The 24,094-nt window shown below is 40.8% G+C and overlaps 1 protein-coding gene across 1 annotated transcript in view; it reads left to right on the top strand.

The window, feature by feature from the left end:
- Positions 1–24,094, top strand: part of LOC308399047 (uncharacterized protein) — a 42,415-nt gene that overhangs the window by 13,698 nt on the left and 4,623 nt on the right. Inside the window, exons 3-8 of the mRNA XM_080885990.1 lie at positions 1,732–2,306; positions 3,123–3,281; positions 13,530–13,667; positions 14,775–14,917; positions 22,626–22,796; positions 22,956–23,064. Coding sequence (XP_080742116.1) covers positions 1,732–2,306; positions 3,123–3,281; positions 13,530–13,667; positions 14,775–14,917; positions 22,626–22,796; positions 22,956–23,064 — 1,295 coding nt within the window. The remainder of the gene's footprint in view (positions 1–1,731; positions 2,307–3,122; positions 3,282–13,529; positions 13,668–14,774; positions 14,918–22,625; positions 22,797–22,955; positions 23,065–24,094) is intronic.

Genomic DNA, 24,094 nt, shown 5'->3' on the forward strand with positions numbered 1-24,094 from the left:
TTTCTATCAATCACACTGCTGTTTAGGTAATAGCAGCTTTGCTGCCTTCAGCAATCACTTCACACTTGTTTTAATGTTATAGGTAAAATATTCCGCTGTGCTGCCGGTTGGCCTCTCCATGTTTGTGATTGGTCACACGCTGCCAACACCGCCTCGTTCATGTGTAGCTAGATTGGGAAACCCTGGGTTCAGTTATCCAGTTGATAACCGCCTTTGTGTGACTGCTTAGCCTGACATCGGGGTAAGTGAAGCCAGATCACAGAAAGAGATCCTGGGTATGTTGAACTTGCTTCATCTGTGATTTGATGGAGGTTGAAGGAATAAACGTCTGTTTGGGTGTACAGGGAATTGGGGGAGGGTGACTATGGGTTAAAGCGCTTTTGGATTAGTAGCTCAGCTATTGTACTGCAAATACCCCCACCCCCACTGTGCTTTCTTCTGTCTCCCTCCTTTCTTGTGTGGCATTGAACTTGTGTGGGGTACACACTAGACTAAAGCTGTGTATTTGTGCATGTGCGTTAGTGAGGTGAGGGCAGCAGCACCACTGTCATCATGACTGAAGTGCACGTATATATTTACTGTAAATGCATACGTGTCCATGTGTTTACACAATAACTGTGGAATCAGAAACTAGAAAGCAACATGTATCCAAATTGTCATGCTTTGACACACACACACACACACACACACACACACACACACACACACACACACACACACACACACACACATACATAGACAAACAGATACAGTAGCACTTTGCATAAATTTGCATGTTCCATGTTGTCCTGCCTGAGGCGTTGAAGAGATTGACTGCCATGTACGGTATTATGTCTTTGCAAATATGCCACTGGAGAGTGTGCTTCCTGGCTTAGTCATATCTGCTTTTCTCAAGGGATTTAGTTTCAATGTTTTTCACTTTATTTTATGCATACACCTCAGGAGATATGCCAACTGGGGGAAAACTTGCAGTGAGTCATCTGCTTAAAACAGTTAGTACTCATTATTCTCAGTTGTTTTGTTTGTAGGGCATTAAATGTGTACCTGAATGTGTTTATTATTAGACACTTTAAAATCAATAATAACAAAAATCTGAGTAAAGCTTTTAATTTTACTGTCTTTCTTTTTTTAACCTGTTTTCAGAAGCTCACTCCTTCTAGCCTCCATTTTTCCACCCCTTCACTTTATTTTACTTGCATTTTCAGAGCTGCAGTTATTGCAAGAAGACTGATTTCACTTATTTAGTGACATAAGAGACACACGGCACTCAAAGCTTGGATAGGAAAACTATAGGAGGACTCTGCAATGGCGCAGATGGCAATAGAAGTATAACTTCAGGAGAAAGGGGTTTTGGGGCAAAGTCAGCCAAGTTTTGATGTGGGTTTTATCACGTTTGACTGATAACTCGCGCATTTATTTCTCAGTGACCACTGAAATTAAAGTTAATTCAGATGATGCATCAATAAACGTGCCTCCTGGCATTTTAAGATTGCTGCTAACTTGCAAGACTTGCTTCTAGAAGGACTTTGGAGAAATCTATTCTCACAGCAGGGAGCTGAGAGAGTTTGTTGATCCACTGTGCATCAAATAACACATGATGGATTCTAACAAATCTGTCATGAAAGCCTCTTCAGAGCTGGGTTTCTTCTTATTTTGTGGTATTGCACAAAAATCCTTCAATAGTGCCTTTCTCCCCTCTCTCTCTCTCTCTCTTTCTGTTGCTCTGTCCAGATGACAAAGAGAAAGCCAAGATCAACTCAGAGGAGCTGCAAATCAAAAAAGTGAAGAAGAAAAAGAAGAAGAAACACAAAGAAGGGGAGAAGCACAAGCATGTGAAGATGTACCACCGGTCCTGCCAAACCATCTGTGCTGGCCTGCTTCTCCTCCCTCCCTCCTCCACGTCCCCCACCTCGTCTTCCTCCCCCTCTGAAATAAAACACGACTCCTCCCTATCTTTATTTAAGTCCCCTCTACCTGTTTATCCTCCACCTAACAACAAAAGCTCCCATCTCCCGCCCTCCTCTCCTTCGAAATCTCACCTGAACTCTCTTCACAACTCACTTAACTCTCCGTTGTCGTCCACCACGTCACCTCTTTCCTCCCCAACCAAACACCAACCGCAATGCTCGTATCCCGGTATGGCGGATCTGGAGTTTGCCTCGTACATTCACATAGAAAACCAGCCTAACGGAGGCGCCTTAGTGGCTCACGCCTACACGTCGCAGCTCTCCTCTCTCTCAGTGGACCAGAGGGAAAGGTTTGCTCAGGAGTTTGTCACGTTGGTGTTCAGTGAGGACGCGTCCCAGGTGCAGCATGTGTATTGATCAGATTGATCTTTGAATGTTGAGTTCAGTGCAGTGTTGTTTGCAGCTGCAGTGTAGCACCTGCTGCTGACTATGTTTCATTAAAAACACTGTTTTTCTTTACCCTTTAAGTTATGTAGACGGGGGATGCACTGATCTGCTATTCAGATGGGTTAGGCAGGATTCAGTCAGATATTTTCATAATGTGAATGAAAAGTGAGAGCTTGAAGCTTGACCTTTTTGTGTGTTTACAGCTTTTCTCTTCTTTGATTGCAAAAGTTTTTGTACTTGACTACAAACTGAACTTTGTCAAGGGATTTCACATGACAGAAAAGCTGTTATTTCACTAATAAATAGCAGTTCAGTTAATATATAGTCTTGGATTTATTAATTTATGTATTTATTTTTTCGTGAGTTTGTAGTTTAGACTTGTTGCCTAAAACCGTCACAGATGCTCAGAGACCAGTCAGTTATCTCCTGACAGCCACTGGTTGCTAGGGAAAAATCTGTTATCCTTGATACCACTTTCAGTCATTTAGTGGTTGTTATAGGATTTTTAGTTGCCAGGGGGTTGCCAACTACTCCCATATCTTTAACCATAAAAGAATAAATTGCAATCTTTTCCTATAGTGACGACTCAACATTATTAATTTCATAATGGTATCAGATCAGTACTGTGGGTATTTGTAGCATATCTGTGATCAAATGAATTGGATTGGTGCATCCCTCATTTATACTTAAACTCTTAGACTAGTAATTTAAAATCCTTTTCCTAAACCATCATCTTGATCTAAATTAAAACTGCTGACTGTTTTGCAGGCTGCTCGTTATGTCATGGGAATCGTCCACGGAGAAGCCAAGTACCTGCCGGACTTTTTGGACTACTTCTCAACCAAGTTTCCGTCGGCTCCGGTGAAAATGGAAATAATTGGAAAGAAAGACATAGAAACCACGACTATGGCTAATTTCTACTCTCAGGTCAGTCGAACACAGGCACATAAAGGGGAAGAGTGGTGTAATAGATGTGGTGCTGTATGTGTGCTGTGGCTTGGATATTATTGGAACTGATACAGACAGTTCTGCAACCATGCTGACTAGTTGCTTTTCTGATTTACACCGTTTTTGCTGCTGCTTGTGCAGTTTTGAAGCAGTTTCCCCAGAGAGCAAAAAACAAATGTCAAGCTTTCAAACATGAAAAATAAAAGCTCAAAAGCATCAAATGGAAAAGGCCACATGCTTCCATGTTACTGTCTGTCGTTTGCATCAGTCTGGGTGTTACAACCGTCTATGAAGACAGGAAATAAGGGATATGTAGTATACACTTAGAAGGTTGTGTGATGCAGGGTAAATTGAGGATGCAATGTGAAGGCCAGGATAGATGATGTCATGCTAGGACTGTCCATGCAACAGTTGCAAGAAGAGGTGGAGGCCTTTTGTCATGTTGTATATGCAAATGTATAAACATACACACACTTTTGTTTCTGGCTTAAATGCATTATGTTGCTTTCTGTGGTGCGATGCATGAAAAACAGTTGTTTTTAACAAATGGCGTTTGACCTGAGAAGCTACAGCTCTGTGTTTCCTCTACACTTCAGTGCTTTGCTTTTCTTAATCGGAGTTAATCTTGAAGTGACTTTTGTATAAATATTGTTTTCCTCAAGGTTTGCATAAAACATTTTCTTAGCAGTAATAGCAATTTTTCTGTCACTGTAGAAGTAAATACAAGGGCTGTTTATGAAGGCTCAACCTTTTTTGTTTCACGAGTGCGAGTAAAATTCAATAAGAATTGTAGGAATTATTTTTAGTATAATGTCTTTAACAGATATACGGTAGTGTGTGAAGTTTTACACTTAAAAGTTAAGCGAGATGGCTTTCAGAAGTAATGCCGTGTGCAGTTCAGTCTGAATTATTCATTAGTTCACTTTATACCAACTTCAGGAAACTGAAATGGACCAAGTTGGTGTTACAGTCCTCAAATGCAGCAGTTTTTTGTTGTTGTTGTTGTTGTTGGGGTTTTTTATACAGGTACCTCTATTGATCTAAAGATTTGAAGACAGGAATTAGAGAAGTTATGATACCAGAAATTTCTGAACCAACTTAGACTCTGAAAACTGAAAAAAAAAAAAGGAAATTATTAAATTATTTTTGGAAAAAAAACAAAACAAAAAAAACCCTGAAGAAAAACAAAACAAAACACAGATCCAAAGCATTTTACTGTTATATCACATCCACAGCAGGGAAAAAAGAACATATTCTTTTTTGTCTCTTGATTTTTTTTTCTTTGCTGTAAAAAGGCTGATGGGGTATTGTTGTCACCCTGCTAGGGCACCTAAGTTCAGTTAGTAAGGGTGTCAACTAAAATCTCGGGAGATCAAAACTTAGAGATTTATAATCTTGTGAATACAATAATTCAAGAAGGAAATCACCTGGGATTTTTAAATTGAAAACTGAAATGAAAACTTGACTGTGATAACTCAAGAACAAGCTAATGGAAGATTTTGAAAGTGATACCATCGGTGTGTCTACTAGGTTGACAGATAGCACTTGTGGTGTGCAGTATGTTCAGGCCTTTGGGTGTTGCTGAGCTGACCGGTGCAGTGTTTTGTTTTATTTTTTTTAAGAGTGCACCATATTGTTGATTTGGCAGCTGCTCAAGTTTGGGGTTTTTTCCCCCCCGCAACTCAATGATGGGCTCCTTCTGACATGAATGCAAGTTCAACACTTGGAATCAGCTCCAGAGCTTTTATGCATTCAGCTTATGATAACAAGGGAACAGGAACTGGCCCTGCTTTGCCATGAAGCTTCTCTTGAAAATGGGATACTGTGTTTAAAAATGAATGTAATTCCTTAAGCTGTTAATGTGAACATTTTTGTTAAACCCCTTTAATTAAAGCTGAAAGTCTGCACTTTAATCACAGTACACCTTAATTTTTAAATAAAATATTAAGGTTGAGATGTATAAAATGGACATTTAACACTGAGTGGGCGCTGCTTTGAAAAGAATGGAACAACACTTCTCTCTTATTCAGCTTTAAATGGGGAATTATCAGACTGTCAGAGACCTGTGGTGCATGAAGCTTTTATCAGTCAGGCAGCACAGTTATAGATGCATAGTTCTCTATTAACATCCACTACCCCTCTGCACTAAAAACCTTCCTAGTGGAAACCCAGCTGTACGCATCAACTGCGCAGAGTTCCTCTTTTCTTTTCCCCTCAGATGAATATTAAATTTATTTACATTCCACTGATTTTTCCTAACTCCTTATCCACCTTGGTGTCATGGGTCGGGGGACTGGAGCCTCTCCCAGATGTCACTGGGAAAAACACACAGACACATCCAAACCTGCTGCCAGTTTAGAATCACCAGATATTAACCTATCGTGCATGTCTTTACTGTGAAAGGGAGCTGGAGTACCTGGAAAACACGTGACTCCACACAGAAAGGCCATTGCGTGCCAGGTGGACTGAACCCAGAGCCTTCTTGCGACCAGGATGACGATGCTAACCATTTCACCCATTTAGAATATGGCCTACTAAGGCAACAAGTAGCTCCCAGCTCTTTTTTTATCAACAATCCCTAATGCTAGCCTAAAGATGAACGCGTCAGCGTTTGTGGATCTTGGGTGATTAGCTTTGCTAGAGCAGTTGGCAGCTGTCACAATTTGCAAAGATAACTTTTCAGGCTCAGAATTAACATTCTGAAGACATTTTCAATGCAGAGTTGACAAGTGAAATTCATTCATCTTGAGTTTAGTGTAAAGAGTAAGTTGACTGGATTTGAGGTGCTTAGAAAAGCTTGAAGTATTGCATCTGTTTTTAAAAAATGCTGGCTTTAATTGTCTCTAAGTATTATGCCACTACACTTGCTGCTATTATTCCACATATTGTTTCCCAGTACCTTTAAAAAAAACAAACTATTTAAAAAAAACAAAAAACTGCCAAGTTTTCAGATATTTGTCATCAACTTGTTCCAGTTCTCCCTGGTGGTAAATATAGAAAGTAAGGGAAGAAGGTGATGTGATGATGGGGAGGGAAACGTAATGATTAAATGAAAAGACTGGATGGCTGCTGTGAACATGAAAAAGTTGTATTGTTGTGGCTTTAACCATCTGGTCGAGTCATCTGCTTCCATCTGTTCAGAATTAAAACGGCTTTTGGCATTAAACTGATGTCTGATTTCGCAGACTTAATGACAACATTATCAACGACATCAGCGTTGTGTGCAGCACACGTTTGGACGTGGCTGTTACTCTGACGCTTCTTAATCTTGAGATATCAACGTTCAAAGCAAGTGGACATACTTGTTAGAGAGGGAAGAGACTATTAAAAGCATATAACACAAGAGGCTGCATGAAGCATAGTCTAAAATAGATGAGAAAGAGAGAATTTTATATAAGAAATGTGACAGAAATGGCAGCGAAGGGATGAGAGGGAAGAAGTCGAGTTAAAGACTCTGAGAAATGACTGCTGTCAGCCAGGTGGTGGCTTCACGGTAAAGCAGGTTGGAGACTCACCTCCATCAACAAAAAGGTGCTTTTCTTCTCAAACCTCCTGACCACTTTTCGACCCACAACACTTTTGAGGACAGCGGGAAAAACTAGAACTGTTTATGTAGGTGTGTTGCTGGGATGGATTGTCTCCTCTGGGCACAGTGACAAAGCTAGACCTTTTCATTTCAAGTTGTCCCATGTCTATAGTTCACTAATGAAAAGCTTTTTGTTGCCTCAAACCTCCTGAGTGGCTTTGTACTGAGATACCGCCTGCTCTTTTTCAATGTGAGTACAGCCAGGATTGGTTACCATACTCTTGTAAAGAGTGTGTGTGGTGTACTACAGGGGGTAGATCAGTTTGTGCGTTCTAATGCTCTCCTTCTGGCTGTTTTCTTCTTTTGTGTGGAATATTCATAATGTTTTCTCCCTGTATTTCCTTCTGTTTTTGGACAGTTTTGCCTCCACAGGAACACCTTGATCTCAGCATGACTGTGAATCAATTAAATCCAGTTGAAATGAAAGCATGAAACATCCTTAATGTGTAATTTTTGTCTAAATTTCCCTGCAAACCTGTGTCCCGTGCTGTCCCTTTAAGAGTAATGTTCCTTGCAGGGCTAACGTCATTGTCCACTGGTCTTGTTAATTTTTTTTCCCCTCCCTCCAAGCTCTCGGCAGTGACCTTGGGAAGTACACTTACAGTCCACACACACACACACACACACACACACACACACACACACACACACACACACACACACACACACACACACACACAGACAGACAGATGTGAGCATGCATACTGATAGTAAATACACAGGAACAAGTACACACACACACACACATATATATATACAGAGATTAATGTTGTATCATCCCCATTTCTCTCCCTCCCGCTGTGTTAGTCTGTCTCTCTTTTATCTCTCTCCTCCATGTTTCTGTTATCGAGCCATAAATGACTGGACCGCTGCTTTTTGTTTGGTGTGTGCAGAAAGGAGAGCAAAGCAAATTGCCGCCGCTTGCAATCTTTTCTTCTTTGTTTGTGCTCAAATTTATCTCCCACAGTATGAGACACAATCACCCATACACTTCTCCACGAAGTTACTTGCGTACCTATAGCAATTGATAATGAATAGCGTGTAAGAGAGGATGTTTGTTATGCTCACAATGTGACCGCAGGCACCGAAGTTGCTTTGCTGCTGCTCAGGCTGCGTGCCTGTATTTTGTATTCAGCACCTGTCTAAAGCCATTTTCAGTACCGGTAAGAATTATGGAAGATTACAGCTCTCCATTTTCTCAGGGCAAGTACAGTCCAACAGTCAATACGTGGTGTGCTAGGACGCTGAGGTAATTTGGTCTTTCTCCTTTTAGTCACTGAGAGCAATGATGTCGGTACGTCGTCAAAAGATTAAAACGAGGCGAAACAGCACAATGCAGCTTTTTAATATTTTATTAATCTGTGCTCATAATGTGCTTGTGTTAATGCTTTATCACTGCAGAAAAACATTCACAGCAATGCCTCATATGTAAATGAAGTAAAAGCCAGCAGGTTTATGGGTCAGAGTGGGGGAAAAAGAAGCCCAGTACTTTATAAATGTGTAAAATCATTGACTAGAATAGAAATATCCTTTATTGTCCTTCATTAGGGAAATTCAGCATCAAAGTGACAGGCAGATGGAGCTTGCAGATTCACACAAAAGTAAAGAACATATAAAATAAGAGACTGTACAGTAAGTAAGTAAGGGCAGCTTACAACTTAATGCAAACAAATACTGTATAGTTCAAAGCAAATACTGGTCAAGAGCTCAGAAATTCCGATTATACAGAGGAAGATGTTGCAACAGTTTGAAAAGATGAGACTTTGTGGTGGGGGGGTCAAAAATCCTATATCAGTGCTGAGGGTTTGTCTGAGTGGCGAGCCCAGTCTTTCAGGACAATACTACCATTTAGCTGGCTCTCTAAGACGTATTCCCCAACCCGCTGGTGAGTAGTTGCAGGAGGCTGCTGGTAGTCTCTGTTCTACCGCTATTACTCACCAGGTACTCTCCGAGCTGTAGTAAAACTGAAAAGTATGACAGAAACCAGAAACTGTTTGTTTTCAAAGTAAACATTGCTCCTTTTGATATGTGCTGGGAGTAGAGTCAAGGCACAACTTTTAGTTGTTTCTGGTTTATGTCACACTTTTTGAAGTTTTACTACCACTCTGCCAGTAGCTCCCAACTAGTTGGGTAATGCACATTTTTCCCATGTGACTTTCTGGACCTGCCTGGGACCCAATATTGCATAGAGGAGGTTAACAGCAGTTTGTAGGTATTTCACATTGACTACACTATCAGCTTTTTACTATATTTCAATAGCTTCTTGACTTAGCCACAGACTTCAGTAAAATGAGTCATCGTAACTGAAAAGACAGGATGACAGTGCGTTTTCTTCTCTCTATTTGCTGAAGTCCTCTGACCTCCACAGTAGGCGAAATTGAGACTGGCGTGAATAAATTAGGTGACAATTTAGTATGAAAAGTTGTGACAAATTTGCTAAACCTGCAATAAATAGGTGAAGCACGATAAGAACTGCTGTGAGTGAGAAGGATGGTAAACAAACGAGCTGAGATCATTTAGTCTCGTAAAAAACACCACAAACAAATTTTTTTGTTTGTTATTTTTGCCTATAATTTTGAGTCCAGCTGCTGTGCTTAGACTAACATAGATATTTCTCTAGGTGCTTTCTTTTTGAGAGATGTTGTGCCCCTAGGCTAAGATGGTTAATTTTTCTCATATTAAAAATAACAAACAAACAAAACAAAAAACCCCTGATTATTCAAATCTCTAAATTGAGAATCCTATAGCTACATCGAATGCCGGTTATCGGCATGTGTAGCTCATCTGATTCTAGCTAAAGCCTCATCCTGTGTAGGCACCTTGCTCCAGGCTTTTGACGCTCACTGACCTGAAGGAAACGCTGCCACGCTCAGCCTCCACAGTGTACCTAGAAGTTGGCTTAGCATCAGTGTGGTGTCGCTTTAACTTACAAGAATTCATCAGCAATAACAAAGGAGGCGGAAAGGGACCATTACATTATTTTTAATTGAAGTGTGGATGTGCATTCATTCACGTCTCTCTCTTTGTAGCCGAGCCAAGTGGGAGATTGTTAAAGAGAAGCATGTCCAATTGTGTTTGAGGCACCAGTCAGCAGCCAGAAGCTTTGTTGTGACGCATGTACGGAAATAGACTAATAAACTTAGCACTCTGCAGTCTGGCTGGACATAATGATCAGCGAGAGAATTGGATGAGAGGGAGAAAAGAATTTAAGAGATATGCGGGGGTGAGGGAGAGGTTGGACAGATTAGTGAGATGATGGTATGACATGAACTCAGCAGGAGAAGGTCAAAGATGAGTTGATGAAGGAAAGAGAAGCTTGTTACAGAATTAACAAGTGAGGGAGCCAGAGGCGGAAAGGAGAGCAGGAAGGAGAGAGGATTGATCTAATAGGCTTCCCACCAGGGATGTTAGCATTATGAAGGAAGGAGGCAGAGGAGGAGATGGAGAGGCTGACGGAGATGAGAGGGGGGAAAAAAATGGGTAAGGCGAGTAAAACACCAAGTGAAGTCAGTGTTTACAAGCACGTACGCAGAGAAGAGAAAGGAATGGAGCATCTTGAACACTGTAGCTCAGAGGAAGTCTGTCAAATTTCCTGTTTCCTTCTGTTTGCCTTCACTTGAAATAGAAAAGGTGTGTGTGTGTGTGTGTGTGTGTGTGTGTGTGTGTGTGTGTGTGTGTGTGTGTGTGTGTGTGTGTGTGTGTGTCAGTACCAGTGGGTGTTAAATTTATCCGTTCATTTGAGTCACAGGTCGCGTTTCCTAATAATCCTCTTGTGATAGTGAGAGAATATTGTCTTTGCAAACAACATGGGGGTTTAGTCAGGTGTTAAGTTACGCACGTGTAAACACACGCGCACAAAAATAGAGACTCATAAGCGCAAACACTTATAATCATGTAGAAAAAAAAGAACACACACACACTACAAAAATACATGCACACACTGTGGCTAAGAAACATTGTGGAAGCCAGGAATTACTTGTAAGCCCGATGGTGTTGGAATCAACACATCCCCCTCTGTGTAACTAGGTCACTGACTCAGTGAGACTATTTAAAGTTGTCTTTATATGTCTTTATGGAGTCAGTATGTCAAGCTTTTAGCCAGTGTCATCTTATGAGGATATTAAACCGTGAACAAACAGCCACATGGCTCGGCATGACTATGGATGATACACTGATTTATTTTTGCTAGTTTAATATAGAATTAAAAGCTGTAAACATCTGTTCATCACAAGTGTTTGGACCAATTTACAAGGAATTATTAAGGTAGACATGTTGTTTCCTTTACTGAGTAAAAAACATGTTCTACATACTGAAGCTGCCAGCATTCACAGTCTTCTAAGCTACTGTTGGGGATCTGGTACCTTACATATAAAAAGGCACCTGGGAGCTGCTAAACACCCTCCCCTTCAGTCCTTTTACAATTTAGTGTTTACATCTTCATTACTTCCCCTTCACTTCCCTCCTCCCATCTTTTCAAACCTTCACTCATCTCTCCTCATCAACACCCCTCCCTCCTTTTTTTTTTTTTTCTTCGACCCTTTGGAATTACGAGGATTTCTGCATTTATTAATCCTACAATGTGCTCTGATCTTCATCTGAGTCACAGTTAGATATTTTTCTCATTTTTGTCTCGCTTGCATTTCACAGCTTGTCTTCCCAAACTTTCTCTTCCTCTTCTTTACACATTTTTCTCTCCATCTGTCTCTCTTCCCCTCATCCTTTCTCTCTTGTGTATCCTCTCTCGCTCTCTCTCGGTCTCTTTCCTCCCTCTGGTCTGCCTCTCTTCCCTTCTCTCTCCCTTTATCTCTGCCTCGTTGTCAAGTGGTGACTCACTGGAGGCGTGCAGCCAAGGATTTGGCGTGCGCACAGACACACATGCATCGCGATCAGCCAAGAGTACCGCATGCAGGCCACATGCTGCACGTACTGCGCGCACATGCACACACAAAAGGCACTGCTGAGGGCCAAGGGTATGAGAGGCGGGTTAGAGACACACAGTCACACAGGCGCAATGCTCTGTCAGCCAAGTGAAAAGCAGCAAACAGCGTTGAGTCACATCACTGGAGCAGAAACATCAAAAGAAGGCACCAACACACACACACACAGTGTCTATTTTGACACCCAGTAATGATGCACAGCTTCTATGCGGATCTCTGCCTCCAATTCAGATTTTCGTGTGTTTCCAAATTGGCATGAATAATATTATATTTAATATAAATAATATCATCATATAACACTTGCTGTAGGAGGGAGAAAGGGACCATTATATTATTTTGCTTCCTGTCATTTGTTTATCACTTTTAGCTGTTTATGATGTCTTTGCCAGACACTAAATGCCTAATATAGTGTCTGGCAAATGGTCTGTCTTTGAGCACATAAATCCCACCCACCTGTTCTTCACACCTTCTGTTTGCAAGGAGCAACCAATCAGGGAAAAGCTGGCTTAAAGGAAATTAAATTGTTTATTTCACGTAGTGGATGAACTAATACCCAGTTTATGATGAACAAGTAGTTTTTGGAGCTTTATGCTTTTATCAGAGTGCAGTGGAGAGCAGACTGGAAAGTAGGGAGAGAGGATGACTGGGGGAAGACACGTAGCACAGGGCCTTGGATTTGAAGCATTTAGGCTTGTGGCATATGGTCACCTGCTCCACCTGTGAGCTAAACTGGCACCCATTCATGTTTGTTTTAACTATAGACTATACAGAGTTACTCTAGTAGAGTCCAGCAGGCAACTATACTAAGCTGGAAATAACCACAATTAATTCCCTCCATAAAAATTGTTAGATGATTTTAGGTGTTAAAAAAAGGTATTAAAACAAAACAAGTGGGTGAAATGCTCTTTAGTAGGACTGGTCACCAGGTAACTGTTGTATGTTAAAAAGGAACTCAGATCCTCTAGACCAGCGGTCCCCAACCTTTTTTGCACCATGGACCGGTTTATGTCTGACAAACCTGTACCAAAAATAAAAGGACTTAATAATAGCACACGGGAAACGATGCAGGGAAACAGATTTAATAATAAAAATGATTAAAAAAAAAGATAAAAACTGATAAAAAAAACCCCTAAAAACCATAAATTTCACACAGGAGCCTCAACTCTCGTGCCCCAGTACCAAACAACTCATGGACCGGTACCGGTCTGTGATCCGGGGGTTGGGGAACGCTGCTCTAGCCCCTGTTACAACAGTGGGAGGTCTTTAATGAGCTTGTTGAAGGTGCTACAACTTTCCCAGATGATGATTATTGACTATTAGTTTCCATTTATCACTTTGCATGATATGTTTATTGTTAGAGTGAGAGAATGTGTTTTCTTCTGAGTTGGATTTGAGAGTGAAATGATAAACAGTGGGTGTGTATCACATTGAAAATGGTTTGTTTGAACTGCACTCCTTTGGATGAGAAATAATAAAGCTGTGATTTACAGTTTGCCAGGGAAACTTGTTTTAAAATTTGATTATCGTTATAATACCTCTGTGTCTGTGCACAACACGAAAGAGAATGTTAAATATTAGCGTTTGCATGCTTCTAGCTAAACACTGAACTGAACTCCCACTTTATGATTAATTATGCAGCAGGAATCAACCTCACTTCACCATAACACAGAGTATGTGCGTGTGTTTGTTATATTCCCGCTGCAGGTGAAGAAAACCTACAGTCATGGCACATACAGAGCTGGGGCCATGAGACAGATTAGCCTGGTGGGAGCTGTGGACGAGGAGGTCGGCAATTATTTCCCAGAATTCCTCAGCATGCTGGAAGAGTCACCTTTCCTCAAGGTGAGTCTGGGTGGGACAGCAGCGTGGCAGTAATCCTGACAAAGACAGAATGACTGAATGGAAAACGTGACAGAAGGATTCAAACAAACAGATAAGATTTGAGCTTGAACTGGATATGGAAGTGAGTCCGCAAAATGTTTGTCTCCGACCTGAACTGAATGCAGTGAAATGCCTTTTAGAAAAAAGTAGCCGACAGAAAATAATAATACTTTAGGAACTGGATTTTAATCTTCTTTGTTTTAGCCAGAAGAGAGCCATTAAAACTTTGCTGGGTCGGCCCAGATACTCATCCTTAGTATCCTCTTGAGACATCCTTATTAATCGCTCATTGCCTCATGCTCTAAAAGCATTCATTTTCATAATGTGCTACTATTTGTTCCAAGAAAACATCATCTGTTCTAGTAAAATTGTGCACGCTTAGTCAAGCTGTTGTGTGACGATGTTCAGCTGGCTGACATAGTGTCATCCCTGAACTCTAAAGTAGGATTTATTTACTCTACTTATTTACTTCCTAGTACCACATGTATGGTCTCATATTGCATTCAATAACTAGACTATTTTGACGCATTTGCACCGCTGATCATTTGGAAACACCAAACCGAGCAGATGGAGAATACTGCAAGACAAAACACCTAAGACTCTCAGCAGTGGCTGGCAAATGAGAGGCATGTCAAGCGATTGACGCAGCTCCCTGTTTTAGTCCAGGAAGTTGTTTCTGTCTGCAGGAGCAGACCACGAAACGCTGCGTTTACTCACTGCTGTCCCTTAAATGCATGAGTGACAGGCTCGTCTTCTGTTTGCTGTTCTATGTTGAGACTTCAAATCTCCTGCTCGCGCTGCGGAGGAGTGGCGTCGCACGCTGAATATCAAAAGACGCACATCCTCTGGCGTTTCCTGTCTATGAACGGCTTTGGCTCAGATTCAGCACCCTCCGAATCATCCTGGGTGCCAGTGACAAGTTTTGCCAGGGGAGCAGTTTTTGCACACGAGCTAAATAAAACACTTGATGAATTGGTTGCCGACTAAAAAGGCGATGCTTTGATTTTTATTCCCTTGTGTCTTCACTTTCCCTCCTCCTTCTTTTCCTCCTTGTCTGTCTGGCTCCAGAGGACTCTTCCATGGGGAACGTTTTCCAGTCTGAGGCTGATGAGTCCCACAGAGAGCGACGACGGTCCTATAATGTGGGTCAGACCAGGAGAGCAGATGATACCTGTAGCTGATATACCAAAGTCTCCTTTTAAAAGAAAACGGTGAGTCCAACGGTGAACGGCAGACTGCAGATGCGCACAAATAAGGCCAACTCACGTTTCCAGTTCAGTGAGACAGATGGAATTAGGAGGGATTTCGCTCTTTATGAATGTTGTTTACAAGCCTCGGTGGTGTGTGTTTGTGTAACTTATTGAGCCAGCTTGCCTCTGTACCCTCCGTTCTGCCCATGAGGACTGATTATAGGCTAAAAAAGCGTTCCAATCTGAAGCAGCGTGCAGCTTTGTTGAAGCCGAGCTGCTCCAGATGAGACGATTACCCTCCTCTCTGCTTGCCTGTGCCGCTGCTGCTCAAACACGGCCTCTGCCTCATAATGCATGATGTCTGCGAGCGAGACCATGAGAGAGAACGTGTGTGTGTGTGTGTGTGTGTGTGAATGGGAGCGGTATGTGGCTCACCGCTAGGATGAGATCATCGTTACATCAGACACCACTTCACATGGCAGCCAGCCAAACGTGGGACAATGCACATCACACACATTCCTGCCTCGCTTCATTTATTTCTCTCTCATGTCTCAGGTCATTAGTGGTGGCATCGGTTGGTTGGTTGATTTTTAGCTTAAGAGATGAGTCAGTTGATAAGATGATGATTCTTTATTGGAAGAAGTCTGTGATTTCACGCCGATTTCAACTAAGCACACTTTTATTAGCAGCTTTAGTCCTTTAGTTCATAGGAGATGTCCTATTTTTAATTATTAGGTTAAGTGTGCCTGCTTTTCAATTTGTGTGCACCAAATTTCCTATATTATGGTACACATTAATGTGTTTTGTCTTTTCATGGTCCACTGGGTTTAGACCAAAGTTAGTAAAACTAAAAGTACATGTTGGAGGGGGGCAAATGAAACCTTTCAGTTAACGGAAATAAAAAATAAAACCAGACTTGCATGTAGGAAATTTCTCAATCTTTCACCCGCCTTGCAGCTCCGGCCTCATTTCTCTGTCCTTGCTACCTCCACAGATAGTTTCTATTACAGTCTGTTTTCCGCTTCTTCTTGACTTCTGTTTTCTGCTTGAAGTTGATTTATTGAGGACTTCACATGCTGCTGTTCTCAGGAGCTCAGGTGTTTTTCATGTCTGTCAGTGTGTGAATAAGAAAAGAGACATCAAAAAAGAAAGCATGTCAAAAGAAATATGGAGAAGTAGTGAGGAGGAGAGGAGGACGTGATGTTTGCAGCGAGTCCTTGTCTCTTTGCGGCGCTGCTTTTTATTTCTCAGTAGTTTCAGTGGAAAGGTCAAACTGTTGTGCCTTTCTGACAGCGCTGAGACTCTCAGTCTGAGAATTCAGCTTGATTATAGTGGTCAGATGATGAAAATAAACCAAAATATTTCAGCTCTTGGTGAAAGGGCGCCACGCTCACACAGATTTACTGTAATTGCATAGTAGAAGCGGCAGCAGCAGCCGGGGCCAGCACCATTTTGAAGAAAGACAGAGGATTGACGAAGAATGTGATGTGAGCGTGACAGCCAGCGTGAGCTGATCAAACCCGCAAAGCTTAGCAACGAAGAGACAGAGGTGGAACGCTTCTGAAAGAAAAAAGGATGTTAACGTGACGTAGGGCTGGGCGATATGACCCAAAATTCATATCTCGATATTTTTTAGCTGGATGGCGATATAAGATATATATCTCGATTTTTTTTTTTTAAGCCATAAAGTAAGAACAAAAAGAGAGTTCTTAGTCAAAGCTGTGTCCCAGATGTCACACAGGCACTTTTATTAACATACAGCACAGATGTACATGAAAAATTACTCAAAATTAAATTATGAGCATTCATTAAATAATCATGCTCCATAAATAAAAGAAAACAAGGTTGTTTTTGTGCTAAACAAAGAGCTCATAATTGTGCAGTCAAAATATAAACTAAAAGACGCTGAGCGTAATAACAAAGACAGATTTCACAGCTGCTCTGTTCCCAAGTTTTACTGTGTGACTGACAGCCTGGAGTTTGAAATCCGCTTCATAACCACGTCTCTTACAGGTGCCATTTATGGTCCTTATACACACACAGTACGGTAATATTACGTTGATGCACAGTACGTATCACTCCGCGAAGCTCCTCGGTAGCCGTAATGCGCCGACAATCTATCAAGCGGTGCAGCTCCGTAGCTGACCAAAGTCGTACTCAAACATTTTTGACAGATTGCTGAGCGCCGTGTACCACATAAAATCGGTTCGCGGCCATCAAGCACAACCAGAATTCATACATAAGGCGCGCTATCAACTTTTGAGAGAATGAAAGGATTTTAGGGTTAGCGCGGTTAGCTCGTTAGCGCGGTTAGCTCGTTAGCATGTTTAGCTCGTTAGCACGTTGACGCCGTCCAGCCCCACGCATGGGGCGATGCGCAGTAACTCGTTAACGGAGATTTGCCGTGTCCGTCTTGTCGCTGCCTGCACGTGAAGCGATGGGGTAGGAGGGGGAGTTGTCTTCAGTGAAGGCGAGGCGGAGTAACGTTGCGTAGAGACAAAAGTGGACGAAAGAGAGGCAAACTTGCGGCTCCACAACTATAATTATAACGTAACATAGACTATATCGATATAAAGGATATTGTCACATCTTATATCTCGTATAAAAATATATCGATATGTTTTAAAAACTCGATATATCGCCCAGCTCTAACGTGACGTTAACCTTTTATTTCAAGCACTTCACACTTTATGTGCTCTGCACTGTCTACTATACTTACACTGATATTTACTGAGCTGTTTTTACTACATTTAGTACCACATTTACTGCATTTTGATCTGTATTTGTGCTTTTGTTGTGTAGTTGAAATTGTTTTATTAGTTTTTTTTAATTGCATTTTACTCCAGATTAACTTTTACCTTTGTTTTTTCATATTTTATTAGATTTTGTATACATGTTCCTGATCGGTTTTGCTTTGTCAACCTCACCTGGTTGACAAGGCAACCCACCAGTCCCTTCATTTCCCTTCACTTTCCTGTCAAATAAAGGCTTAAAATGCTCCAAATAAATAAACCACTAGAGAATATAACAAATGATCAGTTTTCAAACATGGTATCTAGGGCTGAACGATTATGGAAAATAATCTAATTGCGATTTTTTGCCCCAATATTGCGATTGCGATGCGATATGCGATTATTTTTTAAGGTCTTTGTCTTCTGTATTATTAAACAAAGACAAGCAATACATCATATAGTATGGCCAATACTATATTACATTAATTTTAAACTGTTCTTTCCTGGAAGACAGACCTCTGTTATGATGACATGAGGTGATGCATGAATTGATGACTGACATTTTTATTTAACTTCTTCAATCACAACAGTATATTTGAACATACACAATAGTTTATTTTTAGCTTACAAACATCTGAGCATAAAGTGCTGACAAGGAACCCTGGTGTAAACATTAAAATGAAAGTCAGTACAATGTGCAGATTGCAGAAATATACATAAAAAAAATCTGTGGCTTTACCACACTCAGTTTTTCGACATCTGTGAACTACTAGACAGTCATTCAATTAAAAAATAATATAAAATAAATAAAACTAATAAATAAAAAATACACACATCTTACTGATCTCTGCAGTCAGTAACATTACACATAAAGTGCAAACATAATAGCAATTGTATAAACACACACACAAACACGCCTTTAAAATTTAAAGGCGTGAAATTGGACGGTCTAGTTCTGATTAGCGTCACCGCTGTCTCGGTGGAGTTTAATAAACTCGGCCGTCTGCTTCTTGCTATCTAAAATATAACCAGACACTGGTGTAAATTCTCGACTGTCTCATACTTCTGTTTAATAAGTTTTCTGTTTGACGTTTAGTCAGCTGTGTGAAAACCAAGGAGGAACCCACCCGGGGGATTAATAAAGTTTTATTTTATCTAATCTAATAACTTTAATCTCAGCCAAACCGATTTACTCACGAACAAACAAAACACTGAAAAAAGCCCAACAATAACATTTTTAGGTTGTCTAAGTGACTTATATATTACGTTTAACCCGAGCAGCGAAACTCCGCGGTGATCTGAAAATGATGTGCCGGGAGTTGTGCCGTTCTCGGCCGCATCAGTAACCCTCGAGCTCCCGGCTAGCTGTCGAGCTGGTGGGTAGCAGACGCCTCTGAAAACGTCGAAGCACTTTTGCAAATATGGGATATCTTGATAAACCGAGCAGATATTTGATGTTTACACAACTACTTTCTCGCCTGAAAATATGTTAAAAGTTTATTTTGTGACCCAGAAAGATTAGTATGAGTAATTTTAAAACTTAGTAGCGGCCGCCATTGCTGGAAACTGGAGTTTGGCTGGGCCGCGCTATGAATTCTGGGATATGGTAGTAATTTGGACAGCCTTCGGCGCGTCGCTGTGACGTAATCGGTCTACAAATGCGGCCTCAGGAGGATGCAGCCCATGAATTTGGACATGTCCAGAGTATAATCGCAGCCTTTGCGGTTAGAAAATTGCACTTGATCATGTCGCGATATTATCGCAAATGCGATATATCGTTCAGCCCTAATGGTATCCCAATTATTAATATATCATATATTCTGGTATTATCTACATTTTTCAAAATATTACGGAATAGAGTTACACAACCATTAACAACATTTGTGTGCTTTTGTTGATGAATTTCATTTGGCACATATTACTTTGGGGCTAAATTGAGTTTTAAATGCAGAACCTGGCCAAAAATCAATATAATTAACACACACAAAAAACAGCTTTTGTATGTTCAGAGAGCATTGCTTTCCTCCATTGCTTTCTCCCTTTATATCCACATACTCCCCACCTCCCTCCTTCTTTATCCCACCAGCCCTATTATCTCCTTGCGCCCTCTTCTACTCATCTACCCCTCAGTCCTGCTTTAACTGGCAATAAAGGCGCAGGAATCTCTCCTGACATTTTGGTGCACACTACCAGCAGACACGGTGGGAGAATAACACGACCTCACATGTAGTTAAAGATTTGCAGCGGATGGTAGGCTTCAAAGATGTGCACATTCAGCACTCTTCCCTTTACGCTCTCCCTTTTCACAATTTCACTTACCAGCTTTCCTGGTTTTACATTTATTACTGTCAGCCTGCAGTCAGCTCAGACACACTGAGCTCTGTGTGTGTGTGTGTGTGTGTGTGTGTGTGTGTGTGTGTGTGTGTGTGTGTGTGTTTTTCATCTACCCCCATCCACTCTCTGCACTATTTTCCCCTGCTTCTTTCTTCCTCTTCCACCAGCTCATGCCTCTCTCTTCTTATCTCTGAATGAATGAACGCACAATTCAGCATTCAGCACGGGTAGTTTCGAAGCTTGTCTGTGTGTGTGTGTTACTCTCTCGAAGGACTCTCTCGCAAACTCTGTGCGTGTGTTTATACTCTTGTTTGAATTTGACTGCAGCTCCAGTGTGAGTCACTGATCCAGCAGTGAGCTGACTGCAGTACTTCTATTGTTTGGCAGCACGGCTCATTCCTATGCTTTTCCTTCACAGCTCTTCAGTCTGCACACATGAAGCCAAGCGCAGACTTCGTATGTGTACATCGTCTAGCTTTTGCCGTTACACTGCTTGAAACGCAGCTTGTGTTTTTTGGGCTCTATGCGAGAGAATGTTGTAGATCTACAATTTTTCACACTTATTTGTAAACACGCATTATGCCGGCAGCAAACACGGAACCATAAAGCACCATGAGGCAACTATTGTTGTGATCTGGCGCTATATAAATAAAACTGAATTGAATAAAATGATTAGATTTGGGAGTGGGGGGGGCATCCGGAGCTAGAAAATCTGACATATCTGTTGAAGGCCTGCAGTAATTGTGTAGACGCATTGTGGGTTTGTTGTTTTATCTTTCATCTTTTGGTTCATACTACATCTTGCATGTGAATCAGAGAAGTGCAATAAATTCTTACATTTATAAAATGACCTCAAATATGTAAATTATCTGCAGTATTTTATACTGTTAATATGTGTGTTATGTATCAAAGTGGAGGAGTTATTAATACATGGGTAAATTCTGTGTGGTGTGGAAACCAGACTGAGCATGAATGGTGCTTTGATGAGGGTTACACCCACAAATGTTTCAGAAACTCTCACTGAAGCCACAGGCTGAAACACGCCTTTTTCATCCTGCTTCTATCAAACATTAAACGTATCGACTACTTAACTGTGAGCGCTGACACTTTCATTAAATAACGCGCAGTTTTTAGGGATCTGTTTGTTCTTGTAAGTCTTTTTAAAACAAACATGCCTGCTTGTTCGTTAAGTTTACATCGGCTTACCCTCAGGCTGTGAAGTTTCCACGTTCTGGCTTAATAGTTGAGGTATACAGTGGATGTGAAAAGTGTAGACAACCCTGTTAAAATGCCAGATTTTTGTGATTATTAAAAATGAGACTACAATAAATCATTTCAAAATGTGTCCCACATTTAATGTGACCTGTAACCTGTATAGTTCAATTGAAAAACAAACAAATCTCTAACAGGAAACAATATGAAAAATAATAAGCCGAGTGCAAAAGTGTCCATACTCGTACACAAATGACCTTTTCATTTATGACAAAAATTCCAGCATGTGGATCAAGGATAAGGATTTTTAGATTAGATCCAGCTACACTGGATAAGATGAGGGAAAAGTAAAGACAAGATGTCTATGGGTCCTTAAAATATCTTAAATTTGATTGGATCTTAAATATTTCACTTTTATTTATTTATTTATGTATTTATTTGGTCTCTAAAGAATTAGATAGCATAATGTAATTGATCACCTGTTCACCTAAAGCTTTCAGAATATTTTTATATGTGTACGGACAGTTTGTGCTGATGCCAATTAAAGATTTTCCCCAGAAAATAAATGCAAACCAAAATAAACAAAAATTCCCCCAGTGCTTAGGCCTGGCCTGCTGCCCGTCTTGCACACACTGATGGAAACACTGGGGACGACTATGATGACGGCTTTGTTAGCCAGCGTGCTCATTAGAAAAGGGAAGATGTGACTTTCATGACAAATGGCTCACGAATAACAATTGTTTGAACTGACATTAATGTGTTTACTTGGAGAGAACATATTTTTCACTTCTGATGTGAAGCTTGGTGTAAAATTTTGTTCTAAGTGTTATTAAAAAGGTCTTAAATTTGACCTGCAAGCATCTAGGCCAAGTCATAGCTTTGCCAACTAATAAGGAACAAAGTATAACATGACATCAGCGCTGGCTGTTACAGAGGCGGCAATTGCAAAATTGTGGTTCAATGTCAATGTTTGAATCGTTTATCTATTTATTTCATTATTTTTGTTGTATTTATTTCCCCTTAAAGCCAAAAACAAAGCAGTCTTTATTACTTTATTATATGTTGTAAACGCTTTGACAGGCAGGATTTGAACATTTAAAATTTAGACTAGACGAGATAAATACTGGTTGCTGATTGTGGTAAAATCCATCTTATTTACAAATCATTTAAAGGCAGTATCGCTCTGTGTATCCCTATGGCTGATTGATTTGTTATTGTAGATGCTTCTGTCTCTGTCTTAGCTGATGCTGATAATACAACAGCAACAGCAGCAGGTCTCTTTGTGCTGTTATAAAGCAGACGGGAAAGAAAGAGCCTAGGAGAGTGAGCATCCCACTCACCTTTAGTCATTTCCTTCTTTATTTAGACAGCAGGGAAGCAGACGGGTGAGAAACACAAACTGTGTGGGCACGCTGTGTTTTTCTACTTTTTCACTCTGCTTTTTCTCTTAGCTCCGCAAATGAGGTGAAGAACCTGCTTCAGTCCCTACCCAGGACCAGCGAGCCCAGAGAGATGCTGTTCGAGGATCGGACGCGAGCCCACGCCGATCACATCGGACAGGGTTTCGAGCGCCAAACCACGGCGGCCGTGGGGGTGCTGAAGGCCGTATGCTCCGTAGAAAGGTAGGCGTTGAAGCGACAGTAGCGCACGCTGTAAATGTCAGACAGTTTGGTAAGCAGCCGTCTGTGTGGAAGTGACACACGCTCTGTATTTACACAGCTTAGTCACTGACGGATATCATATAATCCTTCTCTCTTCCCTCCCCCCTTGCTCGTTTTCAGCTTGGAGCCTCCTCGTGTAACCAAAGATGTTGTGTGTTTCCACGCTGGTGATTTCCCTTATGTAGTTCAGAGGCTGCAGTTGGACTTACATGAACCCCCGCTGTCTCAGGTGTTACATTACACACACACACACACACACACACACACACACACACACACACACACACACACACACACCTGTGCTCACTCACTCCTATTACTCCCAGTAAATTGACCTTTATAATAACTCATATTGGATAAAGTGTTACCAAAATATCAACTGAGTGTAAACCTGATGATGGATGCTGCCACCTGGTGGACAATTTTAACCTCAGCTAGAGGTTTGTCTTAAGACAAGAAAAGACAAGTGTTACTATAGTAAATAATTATAGTTATAGTTCTTCTGTATTTATTTTTTGCTTATGTAGTTTAGTTTATTTCTCCGGGTTAATCTGCTTAGCAATCCTTGTTACGTAGATTATTAAGTAACGAGTAACGAGCAACAAGCTTTAATAGTCAGTCTGTTCACAGATGCCATTTGAAGTTTTCGATTAGTTTGTTTCCATGCTGATCTTTTGCACCTCACAGTTAGCTGCTTGTAAATGCAGATTGTTTTTTGGCTGCTGGTATTTGTTTTTCTCAAAATCAATGAAGGAAACTCACACCAAGTGATTAATAACCAGGCTTCTTGTTGTGTCCATCTGCACCCGCAGACATCTTTCCGTGGAGGAAGAATTAAATGTTAAATATCACTAGTCTCGATCCAGGTCCCTGCCAGACGTCCTCTGTGATCACCAACTGTTTTTTCATATTTATTTATGTATCATGTGAATTTTATTTAAATTTCAGAAAAATCCCCCATAAGATAAATGTTTATTTAAAGTGAAATAAATATTTGAGCAGTATAGTTAATGAATTACTGCCAAAACAATCTAACTTCACCAAAAACAACAAACACACTGCTCTTTTTTTTTTTACCTATTTTTAAAAAAATGACAAAAATACAAATTATTTAAAAAAACACATTAAAGTTCCTCTAGTCCTTTCTGCCAGCTTTGATTTTGCAGTCTGTGTAGCTTCTTTTCCTTTTTGAGATAAAGAGACTCCAGCTCCCCTTGTGCAGACTGCATAAGTACAACCTGCACTCAAGGAGATCAAAA

This window comes from Rhamphochromis sp. 'chilingali' (assembly GCF_963969265.1).
Source record: "Rhamphochromis sp. 'chilingali' genome assembly, chromosome: 7".
In the NCBI taxonomy this organism is placed as follows: domain Eukaryota; kingdom Metazoa; phylum Chordata; class Actinopteri; order Cichliformes; family Cichlidae; genus Rhamphochromis; species Rhamphochromis sp. 'chilingali'.